The sequence below is a fragment of the Lichenostomus cassidix genome, chromosome 5 (genome assembly GCF_008360975.1).
Source record: "Lichenostomus cassidix isolate B80296 chromosome 5, HeHo_3.0, whole genome shotgun sequence".
NCBI lineage: Eukaryota > Metazoa > Chordata > Aves > Passeriformes > Meliphagidae > Lichenostomus > Lichenostomus cassidix.
Window position 1 is genome coordinate 16,255,928 of NC_139486.1, and position 19,287 is coordinate 16,275,214.

General features: G+C 40.9%; 1 protein-coding gene and 1 long non-coding RNA gene across 5 annotated transcripts in view; one reads left to right on the forward strand and one right to left on the reverse strand.

Moving 5' to 3' along the window:
• Positions 1-4,084: 4,084 nt before the first annotated feature.
• On the reverse strand, positions 4,085-5,698 carry LOC146436048 (uncharacterized). The gene is made up of 2 exons (XR_014852494.1): positions 5,408-5,698; positions 4,085-4,415 (listed from the first exon to the last, which is right to left on the reverse strand). It is a non-coding gene; the product is annotated as an uncharacterized LOC146436048 (long non-coding RNA).
• An 88-nt stretch (positions 5,699-5,786) lies between these two features.
• The window catches only part of TTC7B (tetratricopeptide repeat domain 7B), a 129,994-nt gene continuing 116,493 nt past the window's right edge, over positions 5,787-19,287 (forward strand). For 2 of the 4 annotated variants that reach the window (XM_085061561.1, XM_085061562.1), the window contains exon 1: positions 5,787-6,041. In XM_085061561.1, coding sequence (XP_084917687.1) covers positions 5,921-6,041 — 121 coding nt within the window. In that variant the 5' untranslated portion in view covers positions 5,787-5,920. The remainder of the gene's footprint in view (positions 6,042-19,287) is intronic. The other 2 variants (XM_085061563.1, XM_085061564.1) reach the window with 2 other exon arrangements.

The following is a 19,287-nucleotide window of genomic DNA, read 5'->3' on the forward strand; positions in this document are numbered from 1 at the left end:
CTTTTTTTTGGTATGTGTAAATATATGCATTTGTGGTGCAGAGGATATTTCCAGGCACAGCATGGCAGGTTTAAAATGTAGTATGAAACACTGAGCTGGAAGAATGTGATTTTAATATATATTGCAAGGTGAGGGATACTCTGTTGCCCTTTCGCTGGCAATGCTGGGCTCCCATTTCATATGAATGGCCTTGGAAAAGATCTCTTTCGGTGTCTTTTTTTTTTTTTTTTTTGCAGCACAATTAGCAATTAAACTTTGGATTCAGACAATAAATATCAATGACAGCTAGCTCCTGTCATTTATTAAAGACTAAGAATTAACAAAAAGGGATTTCATAAAATAGTGAAACAATCTATTTGCCTGATTGTACAGGCATACATTCCATTTTAAGTATCAATTGCCCATTATCTCACAAGTTCAGTACGAATGGAATAATTTTGAAGGCAACAAACTACAAAATCAAAAGTCCATTGTGAAAAAAGTTCTTCAGGTTCCTAAGTTTTCTTGAATTATTCTGTGTATGATTTTAGCTTTCAAACAGCCATAAGGGCTTAATGGTTTACAAATAATGTACACTTGCAGATGTAACTATTTTATGTCGATGAAAATAAACTCATCTATGTACAAAATGTTGAAATAACTTGATAAAGTTTGTTTCACTTCTTACATGACTGTCTTCCTTGCAATGAGAAGGGGTAGGAGGTTTTATAATGGGTATGTTGTCAGAATTGATTTCGTGGACACTGTTCAGTCTCACTTCACTTCCCTTCAAATTGCATTTTTATACTCTCAGAAAGGAGACAAATGTCACTATGAAGTTATTTTCCCAAACAATTTTCATTTGGTCTTTTCTAAATTTCATAGAGATTACTGACTTCAGTAGGAATGGAGAACTGTACAGTTACCTCCTTTCATTAACAATGCACAACTGAAAAACAAAAAAATACTTAGGTTCCAGTTAAATTTTTGCTTCTACAATGGTTCTGAGCTGTGCTCTTCACTGTAGAGAAATTAATTATCACACTAATGAGTTTTGGCCTGAGAATTTTTGCACTTCGCATTTCAGAAAATAGCAGACGGTAGTAGGAGTTGATTATGATCGCCTTAAAATACAAATAGTATTTGAATTGCATCTCTGATCACTTGCAGTAGAATATATTAAATATTCTAATAGGCATTACAATGTTGATTTGAATCAAAAGGTAAAGGATTGGTAAAATAACCATTTGTGCAGAGGAAAAGCTTTTTAATACTTACTTTTAAATTCTTTCTTACTGTGATATAAAATAAGGACTTCTATGCTGTCTTCTCCAACATCATATTTTCCTCAAAATGGTTTTCTTTCTCTGATGTATGCTGTAGGTAGAAAAATAATTTTAATAATCAGCATTATGATTAGCAGTTTCAGAGAAACTATTTGGAAAAACCCCAATATACCATTGGTCAGTATGCCAAACTGAAAACATAGCAGGTAAACTTGCATAGTAAACACTTTTTCTTAAATAGTGAAACAACGCTGGCCATTAAGCATTACTAACTTTTGACACAAGCTGGCTGTGAAGCTTGGATTCTTCCCCACCACTTCAGTGGTGAATAGTATTTGTCTAAGAAGCCAAAAACTCAGTCTGGAATAAAAAACCCATTGACCCTGTAAGTTTGCTTGCAGAAGTTTTTTCCTCTCCTCTGGGCTTTGAGCATTCTATTTTAATATGTTACCTTTATAAATGCAAGAACTGTTTGAATTGATTTTTCTGATTCCTTGTTATAGAATGTTTATATCTTAGTAGAGATTAAAATGCTACTTTGTCAGTTTATATCCTCTATAATGTTAACACTGTCACCAGTTTAAATGCCCATCACATCTGCTTCTCATAGATCTGTGTGGAGTACTAGTGCAGAAAGTTTCTTTACCAGGTTTAATTTCAGATTATGAGACTACTGCATCAGTGTGTATTGGGTTTGTGTGGCCAGGTTTTGGTAGGGGAGGGAACATTGCAGGAGTGGCTTCTGTGAGAAGCTGCTGAAGCTTCCCTCACATCCAACAGAGCCAATGCCACCTGGCTCCAGGACAGACCCTCCCCTGGCCAAGGCCGAGCTCATGAGACATGGTAGTAAAGCCTCTGTGATAACATATTTGAGAAGAAAAATAAGTTATTGCACAGATGTAATTGTGGCCAGAGAAGAGAGGAGTGAGAACATGTGAGAGGAACAACTCTGCAGACACCATAGCCAGTGCAGAAGGAAGGGCAGGAGGTGCTCCAAGCGCTGGAGCTGGGATTCACCTGCAGACAATGGTGTGTCTCTGCAGTCCATGGAGGTCAACAGAGGAGCAGAGATCCACCTGGAGCAGGTGGATGCCCAGAGGAAGGCTGCAAACTCATGGGAACACATTCCTGGCAGGGACCTGCAGACCTGTGGAGAGAGAAGCCCATGTTAGGGTTTGCTGGCAGGACCTGTCACCCCATGGGGGACCCACACTGGAGCAGCCTGTTCCTGAAGGACTGCACCCTATATAAAGGGACCTATGCTGGAGCAATTAATGAAGAGCTGTAGCCCATGGGGAGGACTCACACTGGAGAAGTCTCTCATGGGAAAGACTCCTCTCCCTGAGCAGTGGCAGAAAAAACAGGTGATGAACTGACCGTCTGCCTGTCTATTCCCTGTCTGCCTGTGCTGCTGGGGGGGAAGGAGGTAGAACCTGGGAAAGAGGGAACAGCAGGGGGAAGGTATTTTTATGATTTGGTTTATTTCTTATTATCCTGCTCTGATTTTGTTTGGTAATAAATTCAATTAATGTCTGCAAATGGAGTCTGTTTTGCCTGTGACAGTGAGCAGTGAGTGATCTCTGCCTGTCCTTATCTCAACTTATGAGCCTTCTGTTATAGTTTTTCTCCTCTGCCCATGGAGGGGAATGATCATGTGGCTTTGGTGAGTACCTGGCATCCAGCCAGGGTCAAACCACCACAGTGCATAGCTGTGTAGTGAAAGGTCCTGTTTCTTCATACCAAGCTCACAAAATTGCACTGAACAACCCAGTATTTCTCTTCCCCCTGTTTTTGGGGGATTGGAGTGGCAGAGATGGCATAAGGCAAAATGGTTGACCAATACATCTTAGTTACTTTTCCTGCATTTTGAAATTCCATCCTTTTCAGAAACCAGGCATCTCTCTTTATCTGCTAGCCAGCTGCCTCACCTTACAAGCAGACTATTTCTAGCCAAGTACATGTATATTTTGGTCTGCTCCAACAGTGTAATAAATAGGCTATTTCCAGAAACCAACACTTTGAAGCTGAAAAAATAAGGGACAATTGACAAAATATGCAGGATCATACTTCTTTTATCTATTACTTTTATGCTATGAATTCCAAATACATTTCTGTATTCCATTATGGGACATCTACAATGGAATCTTCTCAGAGCAGTCTTAGGCGTATGGAAGTTTCATTAATGTTAAAGCAGATTTTCTAAGCATTTAAAAATGTGCTAATTCCTTTTGCATAGATGTCTCACTTCATAAATAGGAGCTGTTGAGATAATAAGCCTGATGAACTGTAATGTAAATATTTTAATACTATTCTTTTGCTGGTAGCTTTAACTGAAATGATGTGATCAGTGCTAACAAAATGTGTTAAAGTTGTTGTGAATCAATATGAATAATCTTCACAGGCAAATGAGCTCTTTAAAAAAGTTGAAATTTTAGTTTCCACAGTCTTATCTGTAAAAGGACTAGTGGTCATAATATCAAACATTTTGAATTATCATTCTTTTCCTCCCTATTTTTTAACTGGCCTTTTCCCTCTAGTAAAAAAACATAATCAGTTTGATGTTCTCAGAATCTTATGAAGATTCTTGTAAGCAGAAAAATGCTTTTTTACTCATTTTTCCTTTTGCTTTTGCTCCTGCTCCATTATGAAATCCTCTTTCCAATCCTGCAGTACTCCATTTTATATTTTAAACACTGCTATGATCTGATACCATTTCTGTTTCACTTTAAAAATCTGAAGAATATTTTGTTTGAAATGGGACTGTAACCTGAAGGTGCTGCAACAACAACTTGACAAAAAGACAAATGACAATATCTGAATTTTGTGTTATTATGCTTTTAATAACACTGGGAATGAAAAATAAATTACTTGAAACACTGAACAAGAAATTTCATGCCAGTCATAGAGTTGCAATAACCGTGATGGTCTAAGGATGATGGAAGCAAAACAACATTTGTTGGAAGTAGATATCTATTACATTGAGGATACAGCTGGGGAACACACTAACGAGCTTTCAGTTGTACAAGCCTGGGTCCATTCCTGGTCAGTTAGTGATTGGATGGAAATTGTTGACTTTTAAAAAGATGCATCCTGTTTTTCATGTTTCAGCTGACGATCAAAACCAAGCAAAACTTCAGAAAGTACTTCTCTCTAGAATATGTGAACACACACATGAACCAGACAATTGTTTAGAAATTCTGTTATGTGAACAGTTCTCCCAATGCCCATTGGCAATGTCATGTTTACATTTAACAGATCTATTTATAGAACAGCCAGTAGTTTTGCATTTGCCCAGATTTGACTTCTGACTTTGTGTAACTGTAATTTCTGAAGACTAACATGTGCTAGATCCAGGGGAGTGCAGTGCATGTAAAAGCAAAAATTGTATCCAGCCTGTTTTTTTTAATCTGCATCATCATCTGTGACAGAGTCATCCTCACAAACTCAGTCAAGTTCCTTTTGATTTCATTGGCTTCTTATTTCTGTGGATGAAAGGAATTAATCGTACAAGTCTGCGCTATGAACCAAGGACGTGGAGGGAGACATTTGAATCATATGAATTCATTTTGTATGTAGCTACACTGTATCTCTGCAAAACCTGTTTTGGCAATGGGATGTATCTTTATTTTGTGAAAGGTAAATAGCAATTTGTGAGGGTTTTTTTGTCCAACATGGTCTCTTTGCTACTTTTCCAGTGAAAATCAGTCATGGCAGCAGCTTTCCAAGGTGTATATAAGTTTGTGGAACTGGTGTGTCATGTATGTGTAATTAGTGTTTGATTAAAATACACCGTGTACCATTGGAATTGTTTCAGCTACTGCTTTTATTCCAGCCAAACACTGGAAATGCGTTTATTCTCTCAAAACATAGGGCACGATCTCCGTGCCTTGCTTTTTCTCTCCGGTTTTTGCTAAGGAGCAGGTGAGTGCTGAGCTGGTGGCCTCGCTGGGGTCTGCTCGCTCTGAGCCATGGTGAGTGTCTGTCGGCGCCGGGAGGGCAGAGAGCACGGTGGGAGTGCTCGGGTGGGAAAGCCAGGGCAGAGCGCCGTTAAAGACAACAAACCCCTCGAGAGAGCGCGGGCAAATGCTGTCAAGGTGGGCGAAGAGAGGACCAGAGACGGGAAGGAACTGATTTTGCGTTACCTTTTGCGGAAGGAGAAAGTACAGGAAAGGGGGGCGGTGAGTGGCCATCGCTGGTCGGTGCAGGAATGGAATGAGCTGGAGATGCCATCCGCACCGCACGTGTGAGCGGGCTGCTCTGAGGGGCAGCTCCTGCTCGGGCCCGCGGGAGCCCGGCGGTGCCGGCCCGCTACCAGGGCACCTTCAGCGGCGCGGTGGCCGCCTTAGGGAGAATCGCTCCCTCCCTCGCTCTCTCGCTGCGCCTCCCGCGGTGCCTGGCAGTGCAGTCCGGCGGCGGGAGCTCCCCTCAGCCCGGGCCGCCCTCCGCGCTCCGCGCTCCCCGCCAGGCCCCGCCGCTGGCCCCGCCCCGCCCCGCGCTGCCGCCAGGGGGAGCTGCTCCCGGCGCTCCCGGGGCCGCCAGCGCGGCGCGGCCGCGGCGCTCGAGTTCCGCCGCTCCCGGGGCCGCCGCCGCCCGTCCCCGCCTCCCCCTGCCCGCCGCCCCGGCCCCTTCCCCCGCCGGGGCCCCTCGGCCCGACCATGGCCACCAGGAAGGCGGGCTCGCGGCTGGAGACGGAGATCGAGCGGTGCCGCTCGGAGTGCCAGTGGGAGCGGATCCCCGAGCTCGTCAAGCAGCTCTCGGCCAAGCTCATCGCGAACGGTGCGGCGAGGGGCGGGCGGCGGCGGGGGCTCGGCAGGTGCAGCCGGGCGGGCCGGCGAGCGGGGCCTGCGGAGCCCGGGCGGGCGGCGGGGCCGCCGGCGGGAGGGGCGGGCGGCGGGTCGGAGCGGCCCGGGCGGGCGGGAGCGGCGCGGCGGGAGGCGGGAGCCGCCCAGGGCCCGGCCCCGGCCGGAGGCGCCGCGCACATCGCCCGCGGGAGCGGGAGCGGGGCCGGGACGCTGCCCGCCGCAGCCCCGCGGAGCCGAGGGGCCGCGCTCCGCCCGGCCGGCAGCGGCCCTGTGCACTGGCGCCCCGAAGTGCGGAGCAGCCCGCTGTTTATCACGAGCGCCGCGGTTTTGCGGGCGCACATGCTGACAGTGTGCATAAAGCCCTCAATGTCCTTCTGCCTCCTGCGCGCTGCCGGCGTGTCTGTGCACTATGTGTCGTATGAAGGCTTCCACCCTTTCTCTTAAAAGCAAACCTTAGCAATATAGTGCAGCTTCAGTTATTTTGTTACAAAAACTATAAATATTTTGCTTGGTCTCTTAATTTTTATGTCACAAACTTCTCTATGTTTAACTGAAGGAGGTGAAAAGCAGTGCTTCATTCTGAAGCATGGAAGTATGTAATTAACGAGGGGGGTGCAGGGAAGTTCTCTTTACCATGGATGCCTTAATTCTGTGTGAGAAAAAATATGGGGATAGTGTCTGCTTCTCTGGGCTCACTCATCTGGTTTGAGGTGGACCTGGAGGTATTTTCAGAGAGCAGTCAAGTCTGCGAAAACAGAGCTTGGGGTGAATTAAGAGGTGATAAGTTAACAGAGAGAGGATGAGGGTTACATTGACATCACTGGAAGTTTGTTGTGAAAGCTTTGCATGTGTAGATGGGGAAAAAACTGCGTGATTCAGCTCTATGGAAATGGAAATAAAAGAGGAAAAGCCTGACTCAGAGAAAAGGATTTAATAATAAATGGGTAGTAGATAACATTATATGTGTTGGCATTAAGAGCAACTGAGTGGTGATCCTGACACTGGTGTTAGGCTATCTAAAAATAAACATGAGTGAAAAGGTGGAAGGTATTATGTTTAGTTTCAGGACATGCATCATTGAGTGATAGATATGAATTAGTTAGAGATCACTTCAAACAAAGGCAAATATGTTTTGGCTGTCTAGCTGGGAAGCATGATCTTCATAGTTTCAAGATGTACTAAGGTATTTCAGACAAACAGGGAGAGGCAGGCAGGAGATGTTATTGACAGTTTGACTTAAATTTCTCTAACCTGTGTACTTTTTACCTGGCTGAAGCATATCAAGAGAAGATTATGTAATCTTCATAACTTTACACTTCAGTGATTTTCCTATGAAGGCATCTTCTAAATTCTGTACCAGTCAAAAAACAAATTATTGAAGCATTTCCTGATCTTTAAAACATGGGAAGATATCATATGCAGATTTTATCTCTTTTTGACAGTACATGGATGATTAAATCAATGTGCATGGCTTCCAACTCTAGCTAACTGAGAACATAAACAGTTTGCAAGCTAAGTGATCATATGGGACTCTTCTTTTTTATTGGAGTATCATGGGAGAAGAGTAATTTATTTAATGAAATACCTTCACCTGTTGTTGAGAGTGTCTAAAACTGGAAGGTTGTGTTCCAGATCCAGGTGTACCTAACAGGTTGCAGGCCAAGGTTATCAACTAGTGAGACCACCAAGAAGAGGCAGTGCCTCTGTTCCAGCCATGAAGAGAGTTGTGAACTGAAAGGCAGTCTGATGCATATCCCTGGTGTTACTTAATCAGAAGCAATTAACTGGAGAAAAAGTATTCTGAACTTTACTGCATACTTCTATACTGATGCTCAGTTTTACAGTTTGACTTGGGAATGGATAACAAAAGTCTGGTTTTTGGTTGAATGCATAACAACATGTCATAGGAATGAATTAAAAAGCATGGGGAAGAGGGAAAGGGAAAAGTATGTTCATTCTGACCATGTACTGGTGTGTAGGGAATTGGCTTCAACTCTTGAATGCTGGAGCATTTTAACTGAGGATATCAATATGGTTAGAAATAGTATTTATTGTTCTTTGAACACAGATGGGAATGAATCCTTTGGGAAACCCTCTTGTAATCTCTTCAGTCTTGCACTATTGCAAAATAATTGAGTGTTATTTTACTAGGAGTCAGTCCCCTTTTTGGGACTGGGGTTTACACGACTTGACAAAAAGTTTAATGGTCCAGATTATTATTTGGGCTGTCTTGCATTAGCAAGTACCCATCCCTTGAAGCTTGCAGCCTAAATAAGATGAAGGAAGAAATAGAAATGGCATCTCCCAGGACGAAGATCTGTGTGGATATGTAAGGCAATAGTGTGTACTTCTGATGAAATGCAGCACTTGAGAGGTGCAGTATTTTGAGTGGACTTGATTATTGTACTGATTATTCTGTTTAGTTCTGCTGGTGGATCCTATCTATTCCTTAATAGAAGTCTGTGTATAAAACCTGGCAAGGGATCAAGTATAAATAACAGTTTAAGTAGGATTTTGGATGCATAAAAATGACACTAGAACAAATTTCTTTGTTTGATGGATTGCATTTGAAAGGCTTTCTGAGCTTGCTGAACTAAAATAAAAAAGAGAGAAGATAAATATTGATGAATTGGTCACTACTTTTGCTATTCTGTAAGTAATAGTCACAATTTGGATCACAGAAAATGTGTATTCTGTGTCAAGCCTGTGACTTGCATTGTTTTTCACAAAGGATGAATAGATAGACGAATGGATGAAAAAGGGTCTTTAACTTGACTCAGATTTGTTAGCCACTTAGCCTGTTTGTATTATATTTCTGTACTTCAGAACCAGGACTCAACAACAGTAATGAGATTTATACCATGTAACACAAATCTTGGTTTGAGCTCTTGCTTCATCAGCATTCTGCTAAAAGATTGGGTTAAAACTGTTATGTGCAGGGTGGTGAGTTAGCCTTGGCTAACAGCACATGCCCACCCAGCTGCTCAGTCTCTCCCCTTCCTTAGAGGGGCAAAAGATAGGATAAGACTGTAGCTTCAGATAAAGACAGGGAGATAACTTACTAGTTGCTGTTCCGGGCAAAACAGGCTTGACTTGGGGTAAATGAATTTAATTTGTTGCCAGCTAAAATAGAGTCAGATACTAACACTGAAAGACAGACGTGAAAGTAACACGTTTTCTCCCCCCTTTCCCGGCTGAAATTCACTCCTGTGCCCCGAGCTCCTGTACCCCTCCCTATGTGGTGCAGGGGGCAAAGGGATCACAGTCCATGCGAGACAGTTTCTTTCTGCTGCTCCTTCCTTCTCATGTTTTTCCTCCTCTCTGGCGTAAGCTCCCCACTGACAGCAGTCCTGCTCTGGAACAGGCTCTCCATGTGCTACAGTTCCTTCAGGGCATATCCACCTGGCTTGCATCCTCCCTGGCACTTCCCTTGGGACCCTTTGTTGCCACCGTGGGGCACCTCCTCCCTCTCCTTTTGTTCTCTTTTTGTTTTGTTTTGTGGCATTTTCTGCCCTTTCTTAAATGCACGTTTCCAAAGGTGCTGTCAGTTTTGCTGAGGGGCCCAGCTGTGTCTGGCTGTGGTACTATTGGAACCAGCTGCCCCTGCCCTTTTCCCACAGGAGCTCCTCCTGCAGCCCCTCTGCTGCCAGTGCCTTGCCAGTTATAACCAGTACGGCAGGATTTTCAGAAACTGTAGCAGCTGGCGTAGAAATCACCGTGCTGCCTTGAAGGTCACAAAGATGCAGTCCTTGGATAATCTGTTGCCTGTTTGGTGCCCTCCTCTAGTGTTCGGTGTTCACATCCTGAGTATCACTGCTCAAATGGAACTGAGAAAAATCCCAAGTTGTTAGAAATAAAATCATAGAGCAGTTTTCACTAATTAAACTTTGTGAGTGTTCCCAACTGCTTTAACTAACTTTAAAAGGTTTCTTCTGAGAAAATGATCTGAAGAAATTTTGATTGCTTGGTGAATTTTGTCTAATATTGCAAATGAACAGCGTGGTGGTGAAGCATGTTCATGAGAGTTAGTGAATGTTTTGAGTAAAAATTGCTTGTTCACAGAATATTGGAAGAGGTAAAATAGTAAATGCTGAATATCTGAAACTAACGAGAATGTATTTTAAAGTGCTCCCAGAACTGCAAAACATAATTGGAAATTAGCAATCACATTGCAAGGCTGATTGCAAGACCATCATGTATTTTTGATGAAACAGTAGCGTCTCATAGGAAGTGTCTACAATGGACTTCAATATGAAGTTTCTGTCGGTTCAGGGCATTTTCAGGACATCAGTACTCTCATGTTCTCTTTCCTTCCTTTGGAAACAAAATGAGGAAACTTTAGGTTGGTTCAGTAGCAAGCTGAATGGATAAAATAAAGGATACATGAATTTCCATGGGTGTTTCCGGCCATTCATTGTTGCTGCAATTGCAATGTGACCTTGTTCAAGTTCAGTGAGATGTATGGCTCTGTCTGGAAAAGCACTGAGGAGACGAATTTTTGTAGTTCGAATGAGGTAGAATGATGTAGTTCTGTAGAAACCTTAGTCAGTGTGAAATATTGCATTACGGTGGGGAGATAATGCATGCCCAGGAAGTTCACGGATCTATATCCTACCAAGAGCATTGTGACATTGCCATGAAAATAGAACATTACCTACAGGTATCAAGTTTGCTGATGGAAATACACTAACATTATAACACAATGTTTTTTTACCTAGTGAAATTCTTACTACTTTTGCTATCCCATTTTTGTTTGTCTTGTGCGTGATCTCTTCTCTGACTGCCTTTTCTCTCAAAACCTTGTTTCCATAGTCTCCTATTAGACCTATCCTCACATTTAGCCTGGCAGAATAATGGAACAGAGATGAGTTAGGAGCAGAGTAACGAAACCAAAGGTTTATGAATTATTTTACATATCTAATTTTGTTTGTCACCTATGCTGCTTCCTTATCTTGATATGAGTGGGACCTAAAAATAGAAACATCTCATCAGTTTTCATCTGTTTTGCAGTCTTGTGAAATACAAGACCTCAGATGTATGGTTAAAGCTTATCCTCAGAGTAAACAAGGGATTTCTAAACCTCTTAGGACTCATGCCCTACTTAGAAGGTGTTTACCAAATTTGTTTATTTTTATGCATACAGTTTGTAGTGTGATTTCTATATGCAAAGCTTTCCTGAGAGATAGACATCTCTACCAGAAGTTTGCAGACCATGTGACATGCCTGTTTGCATGTCCACAAAAGTAGAAGTGAAGGACTCTCTTCATTTGTTATCTTTTTTGTTTTCGTCCTATTGCATTCACTATGACATTTACAGAACAAGCTTACTAAGGACAGACATTTTTCTGAATGAAGAGCAAAGGTGGTGCCAGTACTTAGATCTGTTGTCTTATTTTTGACTGACAGCTCTGTTTCTTCAGATAGCCAGGGGGGTTACAACAGTGTAAGTGATGATGTGGATCATCTGCTTGTACTCCAACTGCCTTGTCATCTGGAATAGAAAACGCTAGTGTGTGATTTCACAAGTAACCAAGCTGGTCTAACGCCTCGCTGCTATTATGTAGAGGAGTTCTTTCTTCCTGCCTTTAATCAAGCTGCTTCTTCTCTATGCAGCTTCTCCTGGTTATGTGTTCCTGGCCTCTCCCTTGTGTTGATGAACACCAGAGGTGGGAATGACTGTGCTCAGCCAGCAGAAAACTCGGTGCTTCTTGTTCTGCGGCCTGCTGTGTCTGCTGGCTTGCTGAGCTGATTTGTCTCCCACAGGGCTCTGAGTAGTGTAACAGCTGCTGGAAAATGAACAGTAGCAGCAGCCAGTGAAGGGCAAAGGTGAGGGGAACTTTGAGGAAGCATGTCTTAGTGGAATGAACTAAGTATTTTGGATATTTGGAGTTTATAACTGCTTATATTTATAAGGCTATTTCTATATATAATGAATGTAATTATTTCATGATTGGAAGTCTCATGTAGTAATGTTGGGTTGATTGCACTTTTGATAAAAAAGTTACAAGAAGAAATGATAGCCAGATTTATCAGTGAATAGATACTGGTATATATCTGTATTATAGCTGCTTTCAGCTCCTTTAAACTAACTTCAAGGGTTAAAGGTTAGTATTAACTTTTCTATAGGGAAATAAATTCATTAGCATAAACTCAGGATCATTGATACCACTTTTGCTTGAGTTTGATATGCATGGTAGTAAAGAAGGGGGCAGAAGGTCCTTAACTGTACCAAATATGGGCCATTCCTCCTCCCCACAAATTTGTCCTTTTAAGAATAAAATCTTAGAATTAAATGGTTCAAATTTTCACATTTTTCTCTGCACTGAACACTGTTTAATTTGTGAGCTGATAAGGATAGCTGACTGAAGATAATAATTTTGTAAAAAACAAAGTGGCAGGATGCTAAGCTAAATTAGAGGAAGTGAGGATATCTGGCTAATAAAGTGAGGTCGGTAGCCAGACCTTTAATAATTAGAGAGCATTTGATCTCTGCTCCGGGCTGTGGAGGGAGAGTGCTGAATCTGGGCATTTCTCAGGTGTCAGCAAATGTGTGGCAGAATGCACAGTGGCAGTTTTTAGTAGCTGCTCTGATCAGTGATGTTATCAGGCACTCAGGAGTTGCTTCAGGAGGTGTTGCATGAGTTTCTCCAAGTTCCCACCCCACTGATAACCTGTGTGTGATTGGAATGATTCCACTCAGAATTTGCATGCATAAGCAGAAATCCTTCGCTATAATCTCATATTATCTAAATTTGTAAACTTTGCTTCTTTAACAAAAAGGGGGTGGGAAATCCCTTTTGTCTCTAGAGGAATCTTGAATGCAGCTCACCTGAAACCAATAACCTGGTTTATCTCCATAAAACTTTTGCAAAGGCAGCCAAGATAGGAAAACATCTTACAGACCCTTACATATTACAGCATCACATCTGTAACATCTTACAGACCCTTACATATTACAACAGCTTACAGACCCTCCCATATTGTTCCACAGTTAATTATGTGAACAAGTTATAGCTCATCTTTTAAGTGTGCCTTATCTCAAACTCAGATTTGCGTGGGCTTAGCTTGCAGCTACACTTCTGTTTTTTCTTTTCACTATTTAATTGCAGTCTCTTTACCTTAATGGGAAGAAAATGGTGTGCATTAATCAAGGCTTTAATGGGACTGCATTAGAGCTGGGTTTAAGGAAAGGCAGAATAGGAACTTACTGCTTTTAGAACAGCTGATAGAATAAAAACAAAACAAACAAACAAACAAAAATACCACCACAAAAAAACCAACCCCACCAAAACACCAACCAACCAAGTTGCCAAAAGCTACTTTTTCTCTTTAAACTGGTAGTTATAAACCTGAGTCAATTATCTCTGAGACTGACAGATGTAGGGTATTATCTTTCAAGAATTTACTTGAGCCTTCCCAGGACCTGGGAAGCTAAGAGGAGAAGGTTGGAAATGGTAGAGAGCTGCAAGATCTTGTCTTCTAGAGAGCAGAGGCTCAGCTATGTGGTTTCATCTGAGCTTTGGGTCACCCCAGAGATGAAAATTGTCTCTCTTCTGACTTGGCGATTAATAAGTGATTTCCTTTTTTGTCAGTCATTTTCTTTATCATTTTGGGAGAACGGAAGTTGGATTTCATCGTCATCATCTCTCAAATTTGCACTGTGCTGCAACATAGCTGTTTAGGAGAAAATGGACAAGAACCACTGTCCTTATGACATGGCTTTGTTTTTGCCTTCCATCTAAATAGTCCCTAGTATGTTGTTGATGTTTTTGTTGTTAGTAGAAACAGGAAAACTGTTTTGTCCTTGGAGAAATAAATCATGACAAGAAGCAAGATTGGAATGAATTCCTAGTTATCAAAGCATGTGTTTTTCCTGTTCTCCCAGTCATTCTTTGATCTTTATAACCTAAACAAAACATAGATGGGAAGAAGCTAAATTTTGATCATTCTTCCTCAGTGTGGTTTATAGAATTGTTTCCAGTTAAACACTCAAAGATGATGGTGGTCTTATTTCCCATACTTTGTGCTTCCTAGTCTTGGGTATGACATGCATTCTTACTTCTTGGTTTTACATTGCATTTGACTGAATGGGCCAAGTTTTATTCAATTGTAAACCTCTCAGTATTCTAGATGATGCACTGTGACTGCACTGGCTTGGTTATTTACTGTTCTGATGGCCTTAACATTTCACAAAATTTAGTGAGCTTGAATATTAAAGAAAAAAGGAAAAAAAGTTTGAAACAGTTTTTTTGTTCTTAATATGTGTCAAAATAAATTTCAGTAGCAGTGGTACTTTGAAAGTAAATTTGCCTATGCATAAATTGGTTGGAAAGCCTGTAATATTTTTCTTTAAAGCAAGTTTTGGATGTCAAGCAGGAAAATGGTGTAGGTACTACATAGCTGCACAATAAAAAGGCGCCATGCCCACTATGTACTTAAAAGGCAGAGAAGTAAACGACTGTATTAATTAAAGGTGTTAGTAAGTAAAATTAAATTTCTTTGAACAGCTGACTCTGTATTTTCTGCTTCTGGTTTTACATGTGTATCATCTGCATCAGCCTTTCTGCCAGTAGTGCTTGTTGGTCTGCACATGTTCCTTGGATACTTTTCTGCTCTGCCCAGAGACCTGGCTGGACAAGATCCTGGGCAACCTGCTCTAGTTGATCTTGCTTGGAGCAGGGATGTTGGACTAGATGATCTCCAGAGGTCCCTTCCAACCTCAGCCATCCTCTGATGCTGCGAATTGTTGCTGCTTAGTTGTCAGTGATGGAATCATAAGTGACATCTCTGTATCTATACATTGTTTTCTTGTTTTTAACATCTAAGAAATCTAAGACTAGTTTTAGCATTCATTTTAATTTAAGTTAAGTACTCTCCTGGTCCAGAGTTACTGAGTGCTGAGCACAAAGTTGAATGAATACTTGGAGATTTGTACTGTTATTCCTCTTCAAGTCAATGCTCTTCCTCACTGTTTTCATACATTGTGAACAAAGCAAATGTTTTTGCTTTAAGTGCACAGTCAACTTGTTCCTGGGTAAAAAACATGTGTTTCATGCTATTTCTGCCAGATGAATATGAAAGCAGTTCTGGATCCAGGATTTCTAGATCCTCCTTTGGCAGAAAGCTCAATTTTTAAATGGCCTTCTTAATGTTCTGTGGGATGCTATAAGATTTTTCTTATTTTCAGCTGTTTCACAGAAAGCTCACTGTGAAATCTTTGTCTGGGTACTATATAGTGCAATTGACTGCTTTGGGAACCTTCTTACTGCATACCACTCCTAGATAAAATTCCTTAGTTAGTTTTTTTTGTATTTGGGCATAATGATATTCCAAAATGTTATAGGAAGTCTGAGGGAAAAATGATCATAAAATACTGCAGCATGCATCCCTTCAGGTACTCTGAGCCTTCAGTTTTACCTTTGGAGAGAGTAAGAGTTATAGGAATTGAGTAGGAATAGTTTCCTTTCTCAGACCCATGCTAAATGCCCTCTGGGAAGGCTTGAAGCACCAGAAGAGAGTTTACAAAGCAAATCTCAGCTTCCTGGAATTCTGCACATCAATGTTACATCCCACTGGGATCCTAGAAATCTCATACTTGTCTTCTTTACCCCTTGTCCGTTTCCTACCCTGATTTTTTTTTTTTTCTTTTTATAGTCCTGAGTTAAGACTTCAGTTTTTCATTTTCTTTTCTTTCCGGACTCCAGTCCAGAGCAGGTGAAGCAATAGTGTCTTCTGTTCTCACAACTCCATGCTTCATCTAATTAATCTTACCTCATGGAGTATCTTCATTTAGAACTAATGATAGCCATGATCTTTTAGACTTCAATGCATTTGGATAATTGTGCTTTTTAAGAGTCTGAAATAATTTACCTGAAATACTTAAGATTTTGTTGAAGAGTGGATGAAGTGATACCACGTAATATAACATGCTTCTAGATTTGTCTACTTACTTACAAGGAAAGATTAAAGTTTATTTGTCCAGTCAGATTCTGTAGGTATTTTGCTCTACATTTCCTATTCCTAAATACGTCCTATTCAGATTCTGATCCTCAGGGCTTGAGTCTGAGGTTGAGCCTCTTTGCTTAAATTGTTGTGGTAGGGGATTTTATCCTAATTATGCACTGTTTTCTTGCAGCTGTGTAATTCAGAGGAAAGGGAAATGAAATACTAAAAATATTTCTTTTAATCTGTGGCATTTGGCATATAAGGAAGAAAAAGTGGTTTTCTCCATACTCTTTCTTGTTGTAGATGTTGAGCTGTTGAGGGAGGCTCTATAAATAACATGTAAATGTTGTTGTTAGCACAGGCTCATGTGTATTCTTGCCAGTGTACCACGGCAGCATGATATGGATGTTTAATTGCAGAGAAACATCTGGTGCATGGAGACTTGATAGCAGGAGCAGGGTTGTTGATAGTTGTTGCCATAGTTGTGATAGCAATTTTTATCCAAGAGGTGTGTTTGCATTTTACCTTCCAAGTACTTCCTTCTGAGAAAAGTAATTATCAGACCCTTAAAAAATTACTTTTTCTGCATTAATATTAGGAACACTTCAGAAACCACATATATAGTAGTCATGATCTAGAAAAACTTCAGTGTTTTGCTTTGTTTTTTATCTGAGACTTTTGAACCACCACAGGGAAAGTGCTACTTTAACAAAGCAGTTATTTGGTGCCCCACAGAAAAACAGGTAGCCAGCAGGTTCATTAGTTCTATTGAGACTAGTTGTCATTCACTATGAACATATCTCGGTGTACTCTGGAATTGAGTAAACTTTTAAAGTCACTTCTTGGAGTGAATTCTAAAGGCAAGAGAGAGCTCCTAATGTGTATTCAGCCCTTACTTTTTAGAAAGGAATTTAGAGCTAGATATTCCTCTCACCTAGCTTGTTAACAACCCCTGGGTTCTTCAACAAGTGCCTGGAGCTTGTGGTAGCATTTATCAGAACGATGACTATTTTGCATTTTATCATGCGATTCAGTGGATGGTTTAGATGGACCATGGTTTTAACCTAAGTAAGTATTAGTATTGTAAGTATTCTTTATAATTCTTGACCAAGGATAGATGAAGACTAATCCTCTATTTTAATTCTGTTTTTCTGTGAGTAACTGCTTCAGATCCTGATACTGTGGTGAAAAATTTGCTTCAAAAAAACAGATATTAAAAATAAAGTGACAAAGCAGCTTTCATTATGATATTTTTAGACACTATTTTACAAAGACACGTCAGCATGTGTTTTTCCTACCCCCCATTTATGCCAGCCTGTATTCTCATTTTGAAGGTGATTAATATCGATCCATATTGCAAAAGGGGATAGCCATGTCTGCACAAGGCTCTCCTCAAGCCATTTTGTACAAGTGTCTAAGCTTTCTCTAAGCTGAAAGAAAGCGGCTTACATGAAGTGTCTGTGTTTTTTGTTTTCGCTTTCAGTGCTAAGAGAAATGGACATTTCACCTAAAGCATCCTTGAGTTTGTCGTGGAGTTCCAAGGTGCTTAAAGTTGTCTTTGATTAAAGGCAGAGGACATCCTATAAGTCAGGTGGATTGTTTCAGTGATATTGTGATGTTCCAGAAACAGATGGGCAAGTTAGGCGTTCTTCTCCAGTTAGGAAATGGTTCTGCAATGCATTTGTGATATAAGTCATCAAATACCCCCTAAATCTGCCAAGTAATTGTTGTTGATGAATTCTTCAGCAGAGAAATAGATGAATAAGAGGGAGTCTTTCCTTTAATCAACAATTTTATATTGAACCATAACTGTCTCAATTTTCTAAAAGTGGGATACTGGTTTTCATGGTACTGAAACTGTTTTTGAGCAGTTTTTCTTCTGTAATATCTATTTAGATAGGCTGAAGGAACACTAGATTTCAAGATATCCACTTTACACAGTCTAATTCTGTCTATAAAGTGTCTCATGGAAGAATATAATCTAGATCATTCGTACCGTGCTGGACGAGAAAGAAAAGCAATTTCTTCTCAAACAGTTCTTATATTATTTCAGGATGTCTTAAGGGATAACTAATGAAAAAATCTGCTAGAGCTATGCCTTCATAAATGGTTTCCTTCAGAAATGTCTATGTAATTGGAATTTTGTTATAAGCACCACTGAATGTCGTTTTTACTGGCACAGAATGCTTAAAGCCAATACTTTCTTAATAAAGTACTTGCTCAGTAATCATTTAATTTAAAATTTTGTTGCCAATATCTGGCCCCGATTGACTGACTTAGATGAGTGACTCAGTAAATAAGAAAATTCTGCTTTGCAGTGTCTTTTATGGATTGCAGTCTGTGACCTGTTGTTTTCAAGTGTTAGTCATCAGCAGCTGCACCAGTGCAGCACTTCTGTGATGAAAGCCAATCTAACAGTCGCTCTTTCTCTCATGGAGCTCATGACCTACAGCAGTGGTACAGGGAAGGGGTGAGTTGTGCTGTGTATGAATGACCTAGAAGAGCAGCTTTTGTTTTGCTGCTCAGTCAGATCTGTGTGTAAGTTGCAGTGACTGTTTCTCCCACCTTTCCTCTGAAGGAAAGTATGGGCAATATATGTTTCTGCACTGTGGCTGTCTCTAGCTAGTGTGTGGATCATTAGCTTCTCTGACTTGCATCAATATGGGAACAAAATATCTAGGTCCTACAAACTGCTTTGATTCTCACCTTAAGGTGTCTGGATAGTTTCAGAGTATGGGTCAGCTTGAACTTAAGGCTTTGTTCTTGCTTGTGTTCTGTCTGTAGAATCATCAGATTTCTAAAGTTTTCAAGTCATAATCACTTTTTTAGGGTGAAGTGGGGAGGATGAGAGAGGGAACTGAGAGAGAGGATAGATTAAATATTCCAGAGGTGGCTTCTTATTTCTCTCCTTTTACTTTCCCCATGTGAGAAATTCTGCTGTGTACAAGAGAGGAACAATCTTACAAACTTTCTTAGAGTGCTAGATCTGAGTCTATGCCTGTCTTGTTCATTTGTGGCCCCACAAATGAGTGAGAATTGCGTCTTCTAAAGCTGGTCTTCATCTTTGTGTGGTGCAGGTGGTATGGCTACTCTTTGCTCTTGCATGTGCCAGTGCTGTTGTTTGGTTACAGGCAAAGTGAAAATTTTCCCCATTAGTAATAGAAATTATTTCAGCACTTTGTTTTACAAATCCTCATGCCTCAAGGCGTGCATTTTCACACCCAGCAGTGAAAGGTTTATTTTCTTTTTCTTTGGTGTCTGACCTGTTCTTTGGC